This window comes from Agelaius phoeniceus, chromosome 29, assembly GCF_051311805.1.
Source record: "Agelaius phoeniceus isolate bAgePho1 chromosome 29, bAgePho1.hap1, whole genome shotgun sequence".
Lineage (NCBI taxonomy): Eukaryota > Metazoa > Chordata > Aves > Passeriformes > Icteridae > Agelaius > Agelaius phoeniceus.
The window spans coordinates 1,336,616-1,358,717 of record NC_135293.1 but is presented as its reverse complement, the minus strand read 5'-3'; the positions used below and the strand labels follow the sequence as shown (position 1 = coordinate 1,358,717).

Here is a 22,102-nt window from a genome sequence, read left to right as displayed (position 1 = left end):
GGACAGGGGCTCCTGGCCCCCACAGGAGCAGCAGGTGGGGTTCACATCTGAAGGATCCTGCCCTGGGTCTGGATGCTGCAGCTTTGCTCAGGGCTCCCAACCAACACAGCTCCTCTCCCTTCCCCAAACGTGTTTCTCCACTTCCTCCCACGCCCTTCCCACCCCACCAAACCTCTTATGATGATTTTATCTTGGATTTAGATCTGTGGCTTTCATACAGCACCAAGGGTCACAGAAGCAAATTGTGCAAAGCTTTGCTCTGATACTGCAATCTCCCAAATCCGGTGTCCTGACCCTGCAGGCAGCTCTGCCACCCAGCAGGAAATCCCAGCACTGACATTTTACCCTAATATCAAAGCCACTCATTAGATATTAACCACTGCCTGGTTAATTTTAATTACTAGCTATCACTTCTCCCATTCCCCTGTGCCCCACCACAGCCATATGGGTTGTATCATGCAGACAGTGCTGTTGCACTCACTTAGGGGATGAAATAAAACCTGTCCCATGAGACTTTCACCATGCCCACAGCACTGACCCACTGGGGCACTTCACACCCAGGAGCCACCTGGCAGCTGGAGCACTGACACCTTACCTGAGGATGCAGCACCAGCCATGGCAGGCCAACACTCCAAAATACACAGGACTCATTTCTTGATTCCTGGTTCCTGTAAAAAAAAACTTCATTTCATCAATTCTTCACAGGACAAGAACAATTTTTATTTCCCTTACAAAGTCACAATTGCTGGCTTCAGTTTTAGTACGAGATATCGAACACTTCAGAACTGCATCAAAAATTTAAGGTCCTTCCCACCCAGGCCATTCTGGATCCTGTGACTCTGTGACAGGCTCCCAGGTGGTGATGGAATATGGAGTTTGTGTCACACAGACAAATGCACAAGGACTGTTTCCAGCAGTGCAGGTGATCAAACAAGAGGCAAAAGCCACAATTTGTAGCTGGAGAGGCTCAGAGTGGACACTGGGAGCAGCTTCTCCATTAATGCAACATCCAGACCCAATGGGTCCAGCAGCCAGAGAGGCTGTGGGACATCTCCATCCCTGGGAGGTTCCCAGACTCAGCCAGGTCCCAGCTCCCAGGACCTCCTGAGCTCCAGAGGCCTTTCCAGCCAGCCTCAGGGTGAGGATTCCTGCCAGCCCCAAAGCTCAGGAGTGACAATTCTCTACATTTTTGTCAGCTTAACAGCACATTTTTCAAAAACCACTGGCACCCCCCTGCCTGAATGGTAATACAGAACCACAGCCAAGGTCTCCTGCATCCAGAGGCCCAAAACAAGGTGACTCAATCACTGTAATAGTGTTAGAAGACTTCAGATAATTTTTACCTGTGCCTCAGTTTCCTCCCCCGCTGATCTTGGAAACAGACAACAGGAAGCTTAATTGATGTTTTCAAACCAGTTTTTGAGAGCTGAAGATGAAAAGGCACAAATAGAAAAGAAAAGCATTGACTGGAGTTTTCAGTATTTGTTATAGCTGTTAAAAAGCCCTGAGCTCCCTGGAGTCCTGCACTGCTGGGCCCTCTGCAAGGATAGAAACATAAATTAACTCCTACCCTGAAAATCCCAGCAAACAGGAGAAGCAAAAGTTTCATCATCAGGTGTCTGCAGGGCCTGGCACGGGCTGAGGTGGGAGAGCACTTCTGGCTCCTCAGGGAGGCACAGCAGCCCCCATGTGGGGAGGGGGAGCTTTGCCGAGAAAACATCAGGATGATGATGATGATGATGATGATGATGATGATGATGATGATGATGATGATGGTTCACACCACAAACAGCCCGTCCTGCTTCCCTGGGACTTGGTGACAACAGCTGTGACCCCTGCAAGGAGCAGCCCCGGGGCTGGGGGACAGACTGGGGCTCATTCCTGTTCCAGCACCCCGTTCCCAGTGCTTGGCCTCCATGAGCAGCCCCTTGCAGGAGCAGCCTTCGGGCACGGGGGGATTGTTGGGGTGGCTGTGCAGGGCCAGGGGGTCCCAGCTCAGGGTGTTCCACCATCCCATGGCCCCAAAGCCAAAGCACCAGGGCACGGGACAGCCTCTGACAGATCCCCTGCACACCCTGCCAGGTCCGTCCCTCCTGGGGGGACAAACGGCAGCTCCCAGCACCCACCATGACGCCGAGGGGACCCCGAGAGTACCCCCAGCCCCCCAGGGGACCCTCAGCCCCTCACCTGCAGCCCCACCCCGCCGAGCTCCCCCGCCATTGGCCAGGCCGGCTCCGGATTCCATCGGCCCCGCGCTGCCAATCACCCTGCGGGGTATTTAAGTGGGGCGGCGCCCCGCGCTCCCAGTCTCACCAGTGCTCCCAGTGCCAGCGGTGCCGGGCGTGGAGGAGGCAGGTAAGGCTGGGCTGGGGGGCTCTGTGCCTTGTCTGGGGGCTTGGGGTGGCTCCCCAGAGGCTCTGCAGCCCTGGCCAGGGCAGAGGCTGGGTGGCCCCGGCTCGGTCCCCGCGGGAGCTGTGGCTCAGAGCTCCCTGGTGGCACCCGGTGTGCCGTAGGGCCCTTCCAGCACCCTGGCAGGGCAGGAGCTGGGTGCTTGTCCCCGCTTTTTCTGTGCGTGGGGGGGCTTTGCTCTCTGAGGCCAAAGGTGACATTTTCTGGTGCTGTGATGTGTCTGCCTTGGGTAACGGCTGGGAGGCTTGGGGGGTGGAACCAGGTGATCCTTTCCAATTCAGACCATTCCCTAAAGGCTCCTTCCCAGCCCTGAGACCACTCCTTGGTTACTCTGTGGATCTCTGACCTGTGATAGAGCAGTTTGGGGTTTAAAAGCTGCGTCCTGCTTCTTGTTTGCTGCGGATCTCAGCTGGGGGGTCCGCAGGAGGTGACTCCCACCAGTCACCTGCACAGCGTTGTGTTTGGGGATGGTGGGGACGAGGTGGATGCTCCAGGGGCAGGTGACCAGCCCGGCATTCCCTTCCTGTGACAGCGCTGCCAGCCCTGCCTGGGGCTGCTTCTCGTGATCCTTTGGTGGAGGCACGAGAGCTGAGTGACGAGAGAGCTCCTGCTCAGGAGCATCCTGTCCCTGCAGGGCTCTGCTAGCCCCCAGAGGGAGCTTGGGCAAACTGGATTAGTGTTTCTCAAGACTAACGAGGCTTTAAATGTGGTCATGACTACGCCGAGCTGTGGATGGCTGGGAAAGATTTCAGCTTCTGTAGCTGGTTCTGCTGAAAATTCCAGATGGGAATGTGCTGAGCTGCTTGCTCTGCAAGTTACAGCTGCCAGATGAAACCAAAAACTCTGTCCTCATGGAAAGATTGGGAAGCCCTGAGAAGTTGTTTCAGTTAAAACCTCCTCTCCTCTTTCCTAAACTATCTCTGTTCCAGGCAGTTGCTGACCCAGTGGTGGTCATTGGCTGGTGTTTAATTTCTGCTGGAGGTGTGTGGGGGAAGCCCTGCATCCATCAGCAAGGGTGGCTTTGATCTTTGAGGTTTCCTAGTGCTGCTGGTTTATCCAGAAAGGTGAGATGGGCACCTCTGCCAGCCCTCGAAACTACTGTCCTCAGGTCAAAGCTGGGAATCGTTTGATCTTCCTCCTAAAACTAATTCTGTCCTGAGAGCATTTGCAGCCCATTCCCCACAGACACCCCATGACCCAGTTCTGCATTTTTGGGAACCGGGTATCAGTGGCAAATCTCGAAAAGAATGTAAATAGGTGCTTTAAGCACAATTGAATTCCTGTGCCCTGATTAGCCCTCCCTGCTCACATCTAAAGCACTAAATTTAGCTTTGTTTTCCTCAGTGGTCATTAAGGAATTGCCAGTTAGGCCCCTGAACCAGCCATGCTGGCTGTGGCTCAGGTTATCTCCCAAGGTGAAATCCCTTGGAAGGGGGAGAAGCTTCCTGAACATGAAGATGCTACAGGAGCCCACACCAGAGCCTGTTTGCTCTCATGGAGCTGAGCTGCTTCCTGCAGGGAAAAATCCCAGCCAAGAGGAGTGAAGAACCAGTTTTACATGAACTGGTCACTGCCAGTGCCAGAAATCAGGGAGCCAGCCCTTGTTCCTTCACTGACTCCAAATGGGCAATGATCAGGAGTTCAGCCCCTGAAACCAGAAAATCTCTTGACCTTGATCCTAGAAAAGAGCACTGAAGATTCATTGTTCTGAAACCACCTGTTTCAAGAGCTTTCTCCAGCAGTGACCTAATATTTCAGATGTAGCAATGGTGTGAAGTCATCTGATCATCACTTTCATATGAAGGAAACCACAACCAAAACAAAGTGCTGCTGTTTCTGTTCCTCTGCCTGCTGGGATTTCCACTCCCAACCGTCCTGGCTTGGCTGTGGCTTCTCCAAAGGATGCAGAACCACCTGACCCAGAGTTGCCAAGCACTGGGCTTTCCTGCAATCTCTGAAGCAGAGCAAGGGTTGTTCAGCACTTCTGCAGGGAGAGAGAAAAGAAAACCATGCTGTGGAGATCTGCCCACACTGCAAATCTGGGTGTTGCAAAACATGGATTTCTCCTCCACAGTGGAGAACAAACCTTGTTCCAGCATGACTGTGCTGAAGGATTCTCCCTGGCAGGCTGCATCCATAATTAACACGGGATCCCTGTACTTCAGAGGTTGATCCAACCTTACAGCAGTTTTTACATCAGCCAAGAAGTTACTCCTGAATTGTTCTAACCAGAGTCCTCCCCTCTTCCCTTTGCTGCTGTCTCTGTGCTGGCCTTGACACCAAGGCCACCACACTGTAAAACTCCACAGTTGGAGCTTTTTTCACCTGTCCAGAAGCAAAATAACTGAGCAAAGGGGTTGTTTGTGATGGTGTTGAAAGAGCTGTGCTTTGCCCCCAAGTCAGCCCTGCAAGGCTCTGAAGAAATAACAAACCTGCCCTGAGGCAGAGCAGGAGGGGCAGCCACTGACAGCAACCCTGTGGACTTTGGGACTCAGATTTCACATTCAGCCTTGCTTCCTTTGGAGCAGCTTTTCACAACTTCTCCCAGCCTGGTGAAGATCCAGTGGTGGTTTTGCTGTGCAGATAAATGGGGAGGGCTCCCAGAGGAGCACTGGCTCCCAGCTTCTCACTGGGGAGACTGGAGGTGACAACTTGTGTGACACTTTTGCTATAGGCATGGGGCACTTGGCATCCCTGCCCTGCTCAAAGCTCACTGCATTCTGCCTGATTCAGTGGTTATTGCAGCAATATTTGGTGTTTTGCCAAGTCGCCTCCTGAGGTGTCCCTGGCCAGTGGCAGAGCCCAGTCCAGGGCTCACAAATGCTGGTTTCACTGTTTCTCTCCATCTCTCTGTTCCTGTTTCTCAGCAAAATCAAAACCTTGCATGAGGCAAAGAACACAAGAAACAGGACAATGGGCTCCACCACAACTCAGATGGAAAGGTTTTTGGGAAGAGTCTGCCAGTGAGCCTGGAGCAGTGCGTGGCTTGGAAATCCAGTTGGGGAGGAATTCTGGTTTGAGGGTTTTCCACTGGAAAATGTCATAGCAAATCTAAGAATAGGAGTTAACTGGCAAAGGAGAGAAAAGCAGACTCTGTCCCAAAGAACAAATGTGCTGAAATCCCTGCTGTGCCTGGCTAAGGCTCAGAGTAAAGCTGGGTTTATTACCAATACAGGAGTGACCAGATACCACAGGAGATCTGTGCTGGGGAACCAATACCCGTTTGGATTATTGCAACATTTTATACTTCTTCAATCCCATTGTGTCATGAGAATGTCTCTGAGCCTGGGTTTCACAGGAAGTGAGATTTCCTGCCTTGCTGGTCAGTAGGATGTGAAGGCAAGTCTCCAGGTAGCCATGGAATGCTGCAGCTGGGAATCCTGGCTCACCCTCCAGGGAAAACTCCACAGGATTTTCATGTCCTTCCCAGCCAGCTCTATTGTTATATTTTCTCTCCCCTGCCCAGCTGAGGAGGGGGGTGATGGAGTTGTTTTAGTGGGTACCTGATGTCCTGGCAGGGTCATCCCACCCCACAGAGAAAACACAAAGATAAAATAGTTCTCACCTATTTCTAACCTGACCCTTCCTGGGATCAGCTGAATGTTGGATCCCAGCTTTGTTGCTCTCTGCTTTTCCCCTGTTCTGGCAGGATTTTATTCCTTTGGAGGCAATGAAGTTGTGCTCATGATAATCTTGTTTTTCCTTCCAGCTGCAGCTGAAGTCAGTATGGCCTCAGGAAAGACCCCAACCCCAGACCTGCTGAAGGCTGAGGAGCAGCAGACTGTGGTAGGTGCCAGGGCACCCACAGCACTTAAATCACCCCCTGACATGTACTGGCAAACCTCTGCCAGCACCCCAAAGCCAGGCTGGGGGGACAGATTAGCCCTATGAAGCTGTGGCCAAATCCAAACCCCCTCAGTACAGAAGGTAATTGTTTTGCTCAAGAGACAACTTCAGGGCTGGCCAAATGATGCAAGTATTTCTGAAACAGGAGCTGTTACAGGTCCTGCTTCCACACCTGCTTTGGTGCTGAAATCGGTGTGACTCAGAGTTCAGAGTTCTTAACCCTGGTGTGTTGGAGGCCTGTGGATGAGCAGAAGGATGAGGAGATGGATTTGCTGGGACCTTTCTGGACAGACACATGGCTGTGTTCACCCACCAGCTCGGGCTGGGCTCTAATGTCAGGGTTTCTCTTGGGTTTAGAGCGCTGTCAATCGAGTCACCAGCCTGCCCTTGCTCAATTCTGCCTTCAACCTGGTCTCCTCTGCCTACAACCAGACCAAGGAGTCCCACCCCTGCCTCAGTGGTGTGTGCAGCGTGGCCGAGACCGTGGCTGCCGTGGCTGTGGGCAGCGTGGTCGGAGGGGCACAGCCCATCCTGAGCCAGCTCGAGCCACAGAGTAAGTGCAGGGCTGGGGGAGCCTGGGGACAGGAGGGAGGGGAGGTTCAGGTGCCTGTCAGGTGATGCCACCTCCCACAGCAGCTTCTCCTCTGCACTGGGCCTCCCACCCGGCAGCTCCTGGACGCTGAACTGCCTGGGAATGAAACTGTTGGCAGCAGAAGCAGAGTTTAATTTCTTGAGGTTACTGAATAGTAACTCCCTGCTCACTGGCTCTCACTGCAAGTTCTGACCATCGCAGGGAGGAGCTGTGTCAGTCTGGAACAGAGCTCAGTCTGGCTTATCCCAACGCTTTTCAACCATTTAAACCCAATTTCCTACCCACCTAGGGCAGGTGCTACAGTGCAGTTGGATTAAAGTCTGCTGTTAGAAAGGTGGGAAGGCAAAATGGAGACTATTTGAACCTGCTGAATTTTAGGGTTTGTTCACTTTTAACAAGATGCCCACACACATCCTGCCCTAGAATGGGGATTTATTTTTCTGGGGCTTGTTTTCATGAGTGTATCCTGAACTGGCCATTGTAGGGTCAAAAACCCATCCCCAAATGTAAGAATAAACAGGTGCCTGTTGTCTCTTCCAGTTGCTCTTGTGAATGAATATGCCTGTAAAGGTCTGGATCAGCTGGAGGAGAACTTGCCCTTCCTGCAGCAGCCAGCAGACAAGGTAAGGAAAGGCTTTTCCTGGGGAAGCCATGGCTTGGTGGAACTGCTATGGGTGCAGAAGAATATGAGGAAATAAATAAAGCTCAGCAGCAGGGAAAGCTAGAGAGGTGCTCTCAGCATGCAGGAGTGAACATGTCCATGTCAGTACAGGTGTGCTCACCTCCCTGGCTATCCCACACACTGCAAGCACAACTAACCCAAGTGGAAAAGCTTTGTCAGGGAGGGAAAACATATTTTGGAACAACAACCGAAAAATCTTTCTCTGCCTCTCCCTGGTGCAGGTGATCTCAGACACCAAGCAGCTGGTGGCCACCAAAGTGACATCTGCTATGGATGCTGCCTGCGAGGCCAAGGAAGCAGTGGCTGACAAAGTCACTGAAGCTGTGGACCTCACTAAAAGCGTTGTTGGGGACAGTGTCAAGCTGACCAGGTCTGTGGTCACCTCCACTGTCAGCAGCGCTGTGGAGGCTGCCCAGGGGGCCAAGGAGCTGGTGACCAGCAAGGTGACAGAGGCTGTGGATGTCACCAAGCACATGGTGGAGGACAGTGTTGACAGGACCAAGTCTGCAGTTGCTTCTACAATTGTCAATGCAGTGGAGGCTGCCCAGGGGGCCAAGGAGCTGGTGACCAGCAAGGTGACAGAGGCTGTAGACCTCAGCAAGCACCTTGTGGAGGACAGTGTTGACAGGACCAAGTCTGCTGTGACTTCCACCATCACTGCAGCTGTGGGGGCTGCCCAGGGAGCTAAGGAGCTGGTGACCAACAAGGTGACAGATGCTGTGGACAAGGTCACCAAGGCTGTGGATGTCACCAAGCACATGGTGGAGGACAGTGTTGACCTGACCAAGTCTGCAGTTGCTTCCACGATTGTCAGTGCTGTGGAGGCTGCTCAAGGGGCCAAGGAGCTGGTGACAGACAAGGTGACCAAGGCAGTGGACCTCAGTAAACACATCGTAGAAGACAGTGTTGACATGACCAAGTCTGCAGTTGCCTCTACAATTGTCAATGCTGTGGAAGCTGCCCAGGGTGCCAAGGAGCTGGTGACCAACAAGGTGACAGAGGCTGTGGATGTCACCAAGCACACTGTGGAGGAAAGCATTGACAGGACCAAGTCTGCTGTTGCTTCCACCATCACTGCAGCTGTGGGGGCTGCCCAGGGGGCCAAGGACCTGGTGGCCAACAAGGTGACCGAGGCAGTGGACCTGACCAAAGGGGCTGTTCAAGACAGCGTTGAGAAGACCAAATCTGTGGTCACCTCTACGGTCAGTACAGCTCTGGATGCTGCCTACGGCACCATCACCAGCAAGATCAACACAGCCCTGGAGCAGGGCAAGGAGGTTCTCCAGGAGGGTGTGGAGATGACCAACTCAGTGGTGACCAGCAGCATAAGCAAAGCCAAGGCAGTGAGCCAGGCAGTGGCTGGAGGTGTGGAATCTGTCCTGGGAATGTCAGAAGATCTGGTGGATCATTACCTCCCAATGACCGAGGAAGAGCTAGGTAAGAAACTATGTACCTGGCGCTTGTAGATGCAAGTCCTTTCCCATGTGAGCAGAGAGCACCTGACACAGCAAGACTCAGCTTCTGAAGCAGACAGGTGCTCTGAATTTGTCACCAAGTTGCTGGCTGTCAACACCAAATTGCCACATGGCATGGGACAGAGTTCAAGCATTTGCTGGCTGGTCCTTGTCCACCAGCCTCAAAGTAAATAAATATATGGGTTCATGCTTCAACCTCTCCATCAAGTCTGCTTACCTGAAGATTGAGCAGGGACTAACCTGCCTTTAGCACATGAGCAACTACAAACCTCCTGCTCCCACACAAGCTTCAGCCTTCATGTTTTCCAATGGGTGATCCCACCCCTCCGAGCTGGCAGTGAGCCTGGCTGCACTGTGTTCTTGTTTCCTCCAGGTAAACTGGCCACCACGGTGCAGGGCTTTGGCGTGGCCTCGGTGGAGGAGCAGAAGAGGCAGAGGAGTTACTTTGTGCGCCTGGGCTCGCTGTCGGGCCGGGTGCGGCACCGAGCCTACCAGCACTCCCTGGCCAAGCTGCAGGGCTTCAGGCACCACACCCAGGACCCCCTGTCACGGCTGCAGCTGGCAATAAAACTGGTACCAACATGCTTTGCCCTCCTTCCTCCTGTCTGTAGCCTTTCCTGCCCTGCTATCCAGCTGGAAGCTCTTCCTCCATCCCCCACCAGCTCCGTGCCACCTTGGATCCTTCCCTGGCAGGGAAGAGCTTGTGCCTCTCTGTGCGTGCTTGCAGTACAACCTTTCCTCTCATTTTTCCCATCAGATTGAATCTGTGAAACAGGAGGTCGGCCAGAAGCTGCTGGAGGGGCAGCAGAAGCTCCATCAGCTGTGGGTGGACTGGAGCCTGACGCAGCCCAAAGGAAACCAAGTCAGAACGGCGTGCCAGGCAGAGGTACCCGGCAGAGCACGGAGCAGCCCCGCGGGGCCGGGCCCTCCCGAGCCGGCCCTGAGCTCTTCTCTCCCGGCAGGTGGAGCCGCGCACTCTGGCCATGCTGAGGATCCTCACCCAGCAGCTGCAGCCCGCCTACCACCGCCTCAAGCTCAGCATCCACGGCCTCCCCAGCAGCATCCAGGACGCGGTGTCTCGGGCCGCTCGACACATCCACAAGCTCCACAGCTCTTTCTCCAGGGCCGGGTCCTTCCAGGACCTCTCCAGAACCACCCTGGCCCGCAGCCGGGACCGCGTGGCAGAGGCCCGCAGGTCCCTGGATGTCCTCTTTGAGTATGTCACTCACAACACCCCTCTGAACTGGATTGTGGGGCCCTTCAGGGCCATGGCCAAGGTGGCACAGGACAGCAGGAGGCACAAGAAGGAAGAGATGAGGAGTGATAGAAAATTACCCAAGTTGGAAAAGGCTCCGCTATCACAGGAGGTGAAAAAGGCACCTGAAGAGCCAAAGGGAACCAACAGGCTCTCAGAAAAATGGTATGAAGTGCTAGAGAAGCTGGAGGAGAAGGCAGGGAAGGACACAGAGGTGGCCCTGGCTGCAAAGGAGATAAAAACCAGTGCAGCAAAGGAAGATCTCTGATAAATCCCAGCTCTTCTGGCCAAGGCTACTTGGCTAGAACAGCACTGGATCTTCTAATTGTGTGCCCACTTGTGCCATGAGTGCCTCTGCTGTCTGAATATAGAGTCAGATGTAGTTGTAAGGAGGTCTGATAACCAAGGTGGGGAGATTCTGAATCTTGATTTACTGTTTTTAAATCCAACTGCTGTGCTGAAAGGGGAGATGGGACCTGCACTGCAGCTTTTTAACTCAGCCCAGCTGTAGCTGTGAGTGCCTAAGTCCTGCTGAGACAAGTTGTGGGAGAGAAGTGATCTCAATTTATTTTTAATGCTGGATTTGTTTTTAATTTGCCCAAGCTGTGGAACTCTTGAGAAGATGCTATGCTTGACTTTGATACCATCTCCCACCTTCTCCACATTTAAAAATACAGGTTCAGACACAACTTCCTTTGTGCCTGTTGTACTTCTGGGGAGGCTCGGCCCTGCAGCACATCTGGCACAGCTGGGGGCAAGGAGCTGCTTCTCAAGAAGAGATTTCTCTTCATGGATCAGCCAAACTCTTCTTCCTTCATGGAGAAGCACTCAGCAGTGTGTGGTTTTCTTTAATCATCTTTCTAATTTCTGTGAATGACTTCAGGGATTATCTGTGAGTAACTCCATGTGTGAAACACTTCACAGCCATTAACTGAGGCAGCTTTTCCCAGGAGTTACTCTGCCATGGGATTAGGATATCCTGTTATTAAAATAGGGGGCATTTTAATCCAGGTGCTGGTTCTTTCCCAGAAAATGCTACTTTGTAATAATTTCTAATGTAACTTATTCTGGTAACTGTTCCTGGCATTGTCCCTGTGCCAGGGCTGGTGAGCAGACACTGGAATAAAGCGTGACCTGTGTTCAAAAACCATGTGGGTTTGTGTGTACCTAAAGCTGCAGCCTTGTGTTCTCCCCTTACCTGAGCTGTGCTGAAGCTTTGCCTTTACCAGATCTTGTCCCTGGCCTGCTTGTCTGCCTTTAGCAGGTCCCATGCTTTCTTAAGCAGAAAAACACCTTAATCCTTTTGTCTCCCTGACTTCTGTCCTCCCGAGGCTCAGGTGCGTCTATCCATACCCCACTGTTCCTCCTCACCCCTGGATCCTGGCCTTTGCATTGCTCGTCCGTATTCCAGCACTGCCCGCAGGGGAAGCTCGGTCCCTGCCTGTCCCCAGCGCTCTGTGTCACCTCCGGCTGCCCATGCGGGGACAGCGGAAGGTGCGGGTGGCTCACCCGGCCAGGGCCCTCGTGCCCGAGCAGTTCCCGAGCCCGGGCTGTGCCCGCCCGGTGCCTTCCCGGTGCCCGGTTCCTGCTCCGCCCCGCTCTGCCCCGCCCGCGCTCATCGGCCCGCGCTGCTTCCGCCTGTCCCGGGCCCCGGCCGCAGGTAGGCTGCTCCCCTCCTTCCCTCCATTCCCGGCTGCTCCCCTCCTCCCCTCCATTCCCGGCTGCTCCCCTCCATTCCCGGCTGCTCCCCTCCTTCCCTCCCGCCTGACCCCTTCCTTCCCTCCCTCCCCGGGGCACGGGGCTCGCCCCGAGCGCTGCCCCGGCTCCAACTTCCTGCAGCCCGGCCGTGTCACCCCCGAGCCCATCGGGGGACACAGGGCAGGGCCCCGGGAGGGAGGGAGGGCAATTAGGCAATTGCAGGCTTTTCATGAGACAGGAAAACAAAACCGAAATTGGGAAGTTTCTCTCTAGCTGAGAGTTATTTCGGGGCGTTTGCTGGGGCTGCCTTTATATAGGGAAATGTTCTGCAGCGGGCTCAGGCAGCGCCTGGAGCAGCGTCCCAGCGGGACACACTCCTCCCCTCCAGACACTCCTGTTGTTTAATTAAAATCCCATCAGAGGCCTGGGGTGAGTGCAGGGGCTCAGGGATCACCTGTGGATGGGGATATAAAGTCTCCCAATGAAAGGACGTGGAGCTGCTGGGACAGAGTCCAGAGGAGGCCATGGAGCTGCTCCAAGGGCTGGAGCCGGGCTGGGAGAGCTGGGGGTGCTCAGCTGGAGAAGGCTCCAGGGAGAGCTCAGAGCCCCTGGCAGGGCCTGAAGGGGCTCCAGGAGAGCTGCAGAGGGACTGGGGACAAGGCCTGGAGGGACAGGACACAGGGAATGGCTCCCACTGCCAGAGGGCAGGGTTAGGTGGGATATTGGGAAGGAATTCTTTCCTGTGAATCTTCCCTGGTAACACAGGTTATCGGCTGGAAAGGGTTTCCTCTACACCCGTTTCATTCCTCGACTGCCATCACAAGGAGTCTGCAAGACCCCTGGAACCAGCTGCCTGAAGGAGAAATTGGATTTACCTAAATATAGCATTATTTCATCAATTATCTTAAACCGGTTGTAATTAATGTGAAACGAATGCAAAGAATGTGCTCTCTTTGGTTAATCACAGAGTTGGAATAATGCACAGAGCACTGGCACAGCTGCAGGCACCGAACAGATGCAAAAACATTTGGGAGGTGTGAGAGAGAAGCTGTCAGCTCCAGAGCATCCCCCAGTGCCCACAGCACCCCTCTGAACGCTGTCCTCTGTTCTCCTCACAGACTGCCAGCGCTGAGAGGCCCCAGCTCCCAGCAGAGTCCCTGGGCACCGGAGGTTCGTGCGGTACAAGGAGCGTGAGCGGGGCACCCCCAGCCCCACAGGCTGCCAACCCTCTGCCAGAAGATGCTTTTGCCATCCCTGCTCCAGTCCGTGCTCTGGGCCAGCAGCTGCTGAGATGGCACAGAGCGCTGAGCTGCAGCCCAGCTTCGAGGACGTGTTCAACATCCTGTCCCAGGCCCCAGCAGAGAAACTGCTGAGCCTCAAACTCAAACTGAAGCACCTGATACCTGGGCCCTGCAGCAAGTTACTGCAAGCCATGGTCCTGCTCACTCTGGGGCAAGAAACGGATGCAAGAATTTGTCTGGATGCCTTGAGGGACAACCGGGCAGCCCAGTACATCCAGCAGATCAAACTGGGCCCTGCAGGAGTGCAGGAAGATGGGGAGGATTTGCAGCCTCCCCAGCTGGATGCAGGGGCTGTGGCAATGCTGGCACAGGTGTACACAGTGCTGGCACAGGAACAGCTGTGCAGTCCTGAGGCCAGGGACAAAGCCTGCCACGCCAGCAAGGACACTCAGCGGGGGACACTGGACAACATCCCTGCCAAGGAACGGGACAAGGAGCGCTCTGCAGCCAGCGGGGGCTCAGGGGACAGCTTTGGGACACTGAGATCCCATGAGGATGCAGGATTTCCCCACACAGCCAGCTCCCACTGCATGCTGAGGAGCTCACCAGTGGAGATCAGAGGCAGCTCAGACCTTTCAGGCCCACGGACCCTGTGCTCTGTGGGGAGCTCCTCCCTGTCCAGCTGTTTGGAGATCAGTGCATCACCAACAGTTGCTTTTCACACCCAGCCCTCCGTCTCCGAGTGTGTCCCCTGGCCCAGCCGTGCTGCACACCCCAATGGGGACACAGAGAGCCACGACCCACAGGAATCCAGCTGGGCCAGCACACCCAGCTCTGCCCCCGGGCAGGGCACAGCTGCTCAAGAGCCCCAGCCAGAGAAGGTTCTGCAGGTCAGTCCCTGTCACCCCACCCATCTCCCCATTCCTGAGACACCGCTGCCCTCGGAGCCTGCCCAAAGCAGTGACGTGTCCAGCACAGTGACAGAGCCTCACACACCAAGGGAAAAGCAGGATGAAAAGCAGGATGAAAAGCAGGATGAAAAGCAATTACCTGCTGATGTCCCTGACTCAAGGGCTGCAGCGGATACTGCCCCTGCCCTCACGTCCATACAGGACTCCTACATTCCAGGAGGCATTTCCTGTAACTCTGATTCTACTTCAACCTGTTCCCTTCCTCCTCCTACTTATTCCTCCTCCTCAACTCTTCCTCCTCTTCAGGAATCTCCCTTCAAACTATCATATCCCCCTCCCCTGCGTTCATCCCCCTCTCCAGCCAGGCCTCCTGCTCCCCCGGCCATGGATCCAGCAGGGCCAGATGGTGCCGAGTTCTTCACGTTTGTTGTCCTGCACGCCAGTGAAGATGAGCTTGTGGCCCACCAGGTCAAGCACCTGCTGGAGAGCATGGGGGTGTCCCCCGGTGCCACACTCAGTGAGGATTTCTTCATCGCCGGGCGCAGCCACATGACTTGCTTCCTGGAGGCCATGGAAAACTCCGCCTTCATCATCCTCCTGCTGACCAAGAACTTTCCCTGCAACCTGTGCCTGTACCAGACAGACACTGCTCTGATGCAGTCCATCCTGGACCCCTCCAAGCGAGACTCAGTCATCCCATTTCTACCCAAGGCAAACGCCCTGGAGTGCAGCCAGATCCCCAGGATGCTCAATGTGCTCATCACCCTGAAAGAGAGCTCTCCTCTCTTCCCCAAGCATGTGAAGAACACCTTTAACCCCAAGAAGATCAGCGAGAAGAAAGCCATGTGGGAGCAGCTGCAGAGAAGGAAGCTCCAGGAACGCTGGCAACAGCACCAAGCCCAGCAGAACCTGGCTGCCCTGAGCCTGGGCTCCCCTCCCTGGGTGCCTCCAGCAGCAGCACGGCCGTGGCCACCAGGGCCATCAGCCCAAGCCTGGTGTCCCCCTGCCCCCATGGACCCCCCTCCTGCTCAGAGGGGGCCTCCCCCCTCCCAAGCACAGCTGCCCCCAGGCCACTACAACTTCACAGCGGGCCAGGCAGGGATGCCACCCCTCATCATCCACAACGCCCGCATGGTTCAGATCGGGAACCACAACGTGATGCAGGTGGAAACTGCCCCACCTGGGCCAGGGCACAGCCAGGAGCAACCCAGGAACAACCTCTGACCCGGGGCAGCCAAGTCAGAGGCACAATTCATTTCAAATCCTAGATTACAGTGATTCTCCAGGGACTGGGACTATTACTCTATGCATCAAGAGTGCCATTTTCCTGAAGCACAAAAGAAAATTCTTCAATTATTGTCAGAAAAAAAGATGTAGTGATCTCTTGAAAATGTTTTTCCAAGTAACTGAGAAAATTATTTTCCTGATTGTCTGGAACTACTTGAAGATTTTATAAATAAATTTTAATTAATTTATTTGTGTTCTTCTGGTTCTTTCCTGAAGAATTAGAAAAGGGGTAGTCAGGGATATATGGAAAACTATTCTGCATGTTGGCTGGAAGGGCTGGGAGATGGCACTGACCAAATGATTTGAGGGCCAATCTGCAAGGCATGCTTGGGGAAGCTGCCTTTAAGGAAAAAGCAGAATGAAAAACGAAAACCAGTGAGCAGAATAGTGCAGAAGGGTGGAGAAATCCAGGAATGGAGAGCAGGAGGGGTAATTCTGCAGGATCTGAGCCAGGGATGTACCAGGGTGGTACCTACTGAGCTTTAACACCAGGAGGGCACCTGGAGCAAAGCCCTTGCTGCTCCTCCCATGCTCCAGGCACAGCCATTTTCCTGATCGTCAGCAGAGGTCACCCCAAAGCCACCGAGAGACTGGAACTGGGGCTGTTCCCTCCCGGAGCAGAGCCCGGAGCCGGCTCAGCCTGTGCCAGGAGCAGGGCAGAGCTCCAGGCTCCTCAGGAGCCACTCCCAGCACACGTGGAGGCCCCTGGGATGAGAACAGGGAAGGGACCCCATTGCAGGAATCCCTGCAGGTCTGTGTGTGCCCCTTGGCTGTCCCAGCAGGGCCCAGGAGGATCCAAGCCCATCCCTGCCCTGTCAGGCCTCATTCCAGACTGCAGCCTTGGTCCAAGAGCCCTCTGAGCCCCAAGCCACCCCCTGAGTGTGACAGATGTTATTAAATCCTTGGAGGAGGCTCTGAGCTGCCCCCAACTCCTGGCTTCCAGCTCTCAAAGATTGGATTTTAACTCTGCAGGACCCTGAACTCATCCACTCCTTCCAGAGCCTGCTGGCATCCTCCAAGTGCTCCAATTCCTTTGATTTTCCCGGTTTCTCTCCTCCACAGCACCATTAGGAGTTGCTGTGTTAGTGCAGCTCCTGTCCCCTGCCGTTGGTGCAGGACAGTCCCTCCCCTTGGGAGCACTCCCACATCCCTCCCTTTCCAGCTCCTCTCCTACTATAAATAATCATGCAAAATTAGTCAGCTGGAAGCTGCTCCAGCTTGTAAACAAGCTCAGCACAGCCACATCCAGCGTGCTTGGATCACACACAGGGGAGGCAGAGCTGTGTCTGGGGTACAGGAGGCTCTGCAGCCACCACAGTGGAGAGAAAGCTCCTCTCTGTCCAAGAATTAACAAAATAATCACTGAAACATTGCCCTGCTCCTCACAATTCTGTGTTTTGCCCACATGGAGCTGGCCCTACACTCAATCAGGCCTGTTCAGTGTAATTACCCCTAAATCATGCAATGATTTCTTCCACCCTGTAATTACTATCAACATTTAATTGCTGGGGCTCTCTATGTAATTACAGATTATTTATGTGTTTAAAAAAAGTGAAGCCTTTTCCATCACACAGAATATTCTCCTCCTTGGGGCTCTTGCACCTGACTGGGTCCCCCAGCTCCCTGACCACGAGAGTTCCAGAGTTGCTCCTGCCTGGATTAACCCCCTTCCCTCCCACCTCTCTGGGTGCAGATGGAATTGCCCTGAGGCCACCTGGCTCCTGGCACCTGCCTGGCAGCTGCTCTGCCACACCTGGAGATCACCTGCAGCACAGGAGGAATGGGAGAAGCACAGCCCCAGGCTCTACAGACACTGCTTAAATGGCATTTTTAGCACAAAGGCACCATCCTTCAGCGAGAACTAAGGATGGAGCAATAGACAACAGGACAAACATTCAAATATTTTATCCACCCACCCTCCCTGAGGAAGACCAAGCAGTTTTGGGATCCAGGTCCCTGTGTGGAACTAACTCCAGTACCATTCATTCTGGTTTTACAATCCCTGATGGATTTGGGGTTGGAAACCAAACTGATGCCAGTGTCCCTCCTTCTGCTTGCTGTGTCCACTGTCCCACATGTGTAAGGCAGGTAATTCCTGAATCAACACAGATTCTCTCATGTTGTTTGATTTGCAAAGGCAAAACACAGAGGCAGAGCTGTCATTTCAGTGTCAGGGTTACTCTTTTCCAGGGGAAGTTTGCCAATGCAGCACAGATTGGTTTTTCACAGGAGTAACCATGAAATGAACCAATCACACCTGTTTAATTGCAAACACCCCAGAATTCCATACCCACAGTGTCCCATCCCTGGGAAACAAACTGAAAATAGAGGAAAACACCTGAATGTAGAGGCTTATCAGGAAGAAGTCCAAGGCACTTGCATTCTAGCAGCCATTTTTTGTTTTATTATTTAAAGTTAAGAGCGCTCATCAGCTCACAAAGGAACAAATCCCATTCCTGCAGTTTAGTTCAGGTTTCAGCCAAAAGGAAAAAAAAAAAAAATAGAAGGCAGCTAAACTAACTCTGCACTTTACAGCTCAATTCAAGTTAAACCTCCTCGCTTTATAAATAAATGTTATAGTTAACACTGCAAAATGTACTGGCAGATCTACAATATCTTGAAGGGGCAGAGAGCGTGGTTATTGAGGCTGATAAATACAAGTAGAGAAGCTTCAGTAGCACAGAGAGCGAGGGTGGGGCCAGGGGTCTGCTCTGCCAGGTGGACCTTTCCCAGAGCTCCAGGCAGCTGCTCCCCCCTCAGCTGTGCTTCCCAGCCTGCTCAGGGCCAGGGAAGGAGCCACAGGCTGCCCATCACCGCCTGCACGAGGACAAACTGCTGGAAACTCTTTGTTTTCCACCATGGAGGGGGTCTGCTCATAGAGGCAAAAACCTGCCCTGAGACTACAGAGTTAAAAAGAAGGTGTGTGCAGATCCTCATCAAAGGAAGGAGCTTGCCCAAACAGCAGCCAGGTGAGATTTCAAATTCCACCTTGGAAGTAGCACCATCCTCAGTGAAGTTACAAAAAAAAAAAAGAAAAAAAAAAAGAAAAAAAGACTCAAAAGCCCAAACCAGCTGCTAAGAACCCACTGCATGAGGTTTCAGAATGGGGCAATAACAGAGCCCAAGCACATGATACTAAAACCTCAGAAGGACAAGGAGGCACCTTAAACTTTCATTTCTTGCTTCTTCCTTCAGCCCACCCTGATGCAAACCCACCACAGACACTCACTTGCTTTCATAACCCCCTCCAAGCACCTCCACACTGCAGGTACCTCCTGGCCTAAAGGGCTTGCAAGAGCTCAGCTTTGAAAATAGCTCAAAATGTGCTGTTTGGCTCCCAAACCATCCACATTCACCCTTCCAACTCAATCCCTGCTGCCCTCTGGAGCCAAAGCACACACATGCTGGGAATGGAGCAAATGGGTGTGCCATGGACAAGCCAAGGGCCTGAACACCACATCAGGATTTTGTTCTTGAGTTTTTTTCCTCCCCATTCATAAACTACAACATCTATGGATGAAACTGTATAACCAGAACTGACCTTCCTCTATCTTACAGGATTGGAGAAGTCTTGCAGCATAGATAGGGCCTGGCTCTACGAGAGAAAAAACATCCCAGCTTTATGCACAATCATGGAAATCTCAGGCCTTTAACACCATTTGCTACTTGGCCAACCAAGAGAGAGACAAACCCCATCCTCAGCACACCCAGCCCTGTGCCATCCCTGGGCAGAGCACGAGCCCCTCAGCTGTTGGGCATGGGCTGTCCCAAAGCTGACAGGAGGGAGGGGAAGGGATTAACTGGAGGGTATTTCATTCCTCACTCACTTTCTATCTGTTGGGTGTGTGGGGTGGGAAGGGCCAGAGCACATGAGGGATGTGTAGCTGCTCCAAAGCTGAACACTGAGTTAATCCAGCACTAACGGGAGAGGCAGCAGGTCCCAGGGAATCTCCATTTCCTTCCTCCTCAGGACACGATGGTGGCATGGGGAAGGGCAGGGGCTGTGGTCTCTGTGGACAGAGTGCACTGGAGAGAGCTGGTACCTGAAGGTGACAACGAGGGACAGCCATGAGCTCTGGGGCCTCCTCCTCCCCTGCCCCAACACGCCAGCTGGGTGGTGACAGATGGGGACAAAGCTCAGCACAGCGACAGCCCTGGGCACTTTGGCACAGCCAGCCCGAGCCCTCCAGCTGCACAACCTCAGCAGGGCGGGACAGGCTGGGGACCATCGTGTCACGCCCTAGTGCAGCTCAATGAAGGCTTCCAGCTCCTCGGGGATGAATCCCTTGTAGGGAATCTTGTGCTTGTCCAGGGCGCGAGCAGCAAGGCACTGGAGGGTGATGTAGTTGAAGGGCTGCATGGTGCTCTTGGTGAGCAGCTTCTCGTCCAGCAGCTCGTAGGCCGTCTGCTTGAAGGCGTTGGTAGCGTCCATGTGCGCCCCGGCCTCCATCAGGGCGCTCATGATCAGCGGGCAGTTGTTGCGGGCGGCCACGTGCAGGGGGGTGTTGTTGTCATAGTCCCGGCTGTCCGGGTCCGCCCCGCACTCCAGCAGCAAGTTCACCACGTGCAGGGATGGGAATTTGCCCACGGGGTACCGCCCCACCGTCGTGGTGTCCTTGTCCACGGCCATGTGCAGGAGGGTGAAGCCGTTCTTGGCGCGGGGGCTGCACTTGAGCAGGCGGTAGATGGTCTGGCGCTTCTGGTGCTCCTGCTCCGGGGTGCACTCCACCTTCTCCAGCAGGAAAACCAGGTGCAGGATGATGGCCAAGGTCTTGGTGAACTGCGCCGAGTCGGCCACGGGGTCCTTGCCGTGCACCAGGGCCCTCTCCACCTCCCGGACCCCCTTGCTCAGCACCCCGATGAGGTCGGAGAAGCCCAGGTGGGTGGCTAAAGTGCCTTTGGAACGGTCCTGGAGCACGTAGGAGTAAAGCTCAGCAAAGGAAAGGAAACTGCTGGCAGTCATGGGGCTGAGGGGCTCCAGGTTGCCTTGCTGCATGTCCAGGGCGTACTTCCACAGGTTAATGCAACGCTCGAAGTTGCCCGAGTCGGCGTAGACGGCGCCACGGTATCGGATGTAGTAGGAGGTGTCGGGGTGGGAAGGGCCCAGGATGCGCTCCCGGATCAGCAGCGCCTGCATGCGCATCTCGTCGGGGTCGGTGATCAGGGCTTCCAGCTCCTCCAGAGAGCTCACCTCCCGCGAGTAGTCGTAGGCCAGCACCAGCTGTCGGGGCTCGGGCTTAGGCAGGTACTTCCCGCCCTCGCAGCGCAGCTCCATCGCCCTGCGCCAGTATTTGTGGGCTCCCAACAGGTCTCGTTTCTTGTCCACAAACGTGGCACCCAGCAGCTCCAGCGCTTCCACGGCAGCCTCTCGAGTGCAGAACACGTTCGGGACCTCGTCCTGACTGGAAGCCGAAGCACCGCAGCCCTCACAGCCCTCTTCACTGCAGCCCCTCTGATGGCTCCCACCTGAGGCGCAGCTCCCACTCTGGCCCCCCGCAGCCTCGTCCTGCTGCAGCCCCCCCTGGATCAGGTACTCCACGATGTTGGTGTGGCCGGTGACGCTGGCGGCGAGCAGAGGAGTCATGCCATAGCCGTCCTTCTCCATGCGGGCCTTGGAGCGGAGCAGCAGCTGCAGGATCTCCAGGCTGCCCGACTCGGCGCAGTCGTGCAAGGCCGTGTTTCCCTTCACGCTGCGCCGGTTCACATCGGCCCCTTTCTCCAGCAAGTACCGGGCGATCTCGCGGTGCCCTTTGTAGCAGGAAATCATCAAGCACGTGTGGCCGTGCCGGTTGGCCACCTCCAGGTCGGCCCCGCGTTCGCCCACCAGGTACCGCACGATCTCCAGGTGCCCATCGAAGCAGGCGGCCCGCAGGGGGGTGGAGTTGGTCAGCGTGGTCTGGTTCACCGAGGCGCCGTGGTCCAGCAGGCTCCGCACCACGCCCAGGTGCCCCGCAGCCGAGGCCGCCCACAGCGGCGGGGCCCCCTCGATGGTCTCACCGTCGAAGCTGACGGAGCCGCCCTCCTCCACGCGGGCCCCGCAGTGATCCAGCAGGTACTCCACCACCTCCAGGTGCCCGTGCCGGGCCGCGATCAGCAGCGGGGTGCTGCCGGCCCCGGGGCCGCCTCCGCCGCCGGGCCCCGCCGTCAGTGCCTCCAGCTCCTCCCGGCTGCGGCTGCCCAGCAGCTTCTGCAGCAGCTTCAGCTTCCCGTCGCGGGCCGCATTGTACACGGCCGTGCGCAGGTCCATGGCGCCAGCGGCCGCCTCCAGGCCATTGACCGGCGGCGGCGGCGCGGCCCCAGCGCGGCGCGGGGCGGGCGGGGGGCGGCGGGACCCCCCTGCCCTCAGTGCGGCGGGACCTTCACCGCCCGGGCCCGGCCGCCATCTCAGGCTGCGCCGCGGAACAAAATGGCGCCGCGCGGGGCGGAGCGGGACGCGCGGTGGATGATGGGAATTGTAGTCCCGGGAGCGGCGCTGTTCGCCCGACGCAGCACCGTGCGCACTCTGTTTCCCAGAAGGCAGAGCGGGCGGGGGGAGAGGTGGGAAGGATGTGCACCCTCTCCTTGCGGGGCATGCTGGGCAGTGTAGTCTCCTTGGCCCTCTGCGGGTAGCGCCGCTAACGGGATTGTACCAGCGCCAGGACTACACTTCCCAGTGAGCCCCGTGCGGCCCAGGTGCTGTCCAGGTGTGTCTGTGACTCCCAGCGTG

General features: G+C 55.2%; 3 protein-coding genes across 4 annotated transcripts; 2 read left to right on the top strand and 1 right to left on the bottom strand.

Annotated features, from left to right (window-relative positions):
- The first annotated feature begins 6,135 nt into the window (after positions 1-6,135).
- On the top strand, positions 6,136-10,527 carry LOC129131416 (perilipin-3-like). Its single transcript, XM_054650404.2, has 9 exons — positions 6,136-6,195; positions 6,613-6,808; positions 7,388-7,470; positions 7,751-7,852; positions 8,627-8,752; positions 8,870-8,966; positions 9,378-9,577; positions 9,762-9,890; positions 9,967-10,527. Exons 1-9 carry the CDS (start codon positions 6,136-6,138, stop codon positions 10,525-10,527), a joined length of 1,554 nt encoding a protein of 517 aa, XP_054506379.2.
- A 1,286-nt stretch (positions 10,528-11,813) lies between these two features.
- Positions 11,814-15,584, top strand: TICAM1 (TIR domain containing adaptor molecule 1). 2 transcript variants are annotated; one of them, XM_054649926.2, is made up of 2 exons: positions 11,814-11,919; positions 13,076-15,584. In XM_054649926.2, the coding sequence occupies exon 2, from the start codon at positions 13,249-13,251 to the stop codon at positions 15,331-15,333; it is 2,085 nt and encodes a 694-aa protein (XP_054505901.2). In that variant the 5' UTR covers positions 11,814-11,919; positions 13,076-13,248; the 3' UTR covers positions 15,334-15,584. The 2 variants fall into 2 exon arrangements, with proteins under 2 accessions (XP_054505901.2, XP_077047614.1); XM_077191499.1 differs by having other exon boundaries at positions 11,831-11,919; positions 12,723-15,584.
- A 2,193-nt stretch (positions 15,585-17,777) lies between these two features.
- On the bottom strand, positions 17,778-21,814 carry FEM1A (fem-1 homolog A). The gene has a single exon (XM_054649921.2). The coding sequence runs from the start codon at positions 21,641-21,643 to the stop codon at positions 19,637-19,639; it is 2,007 nt and encodes a 668-aa protein (XP_054505896.1). The 5' UTR covers positions 21,644-21,814; the 3' UTR covers positions 17,778-19,636.
- Positions 21,815-22,102: the final 288 nt, after the last annotated feature.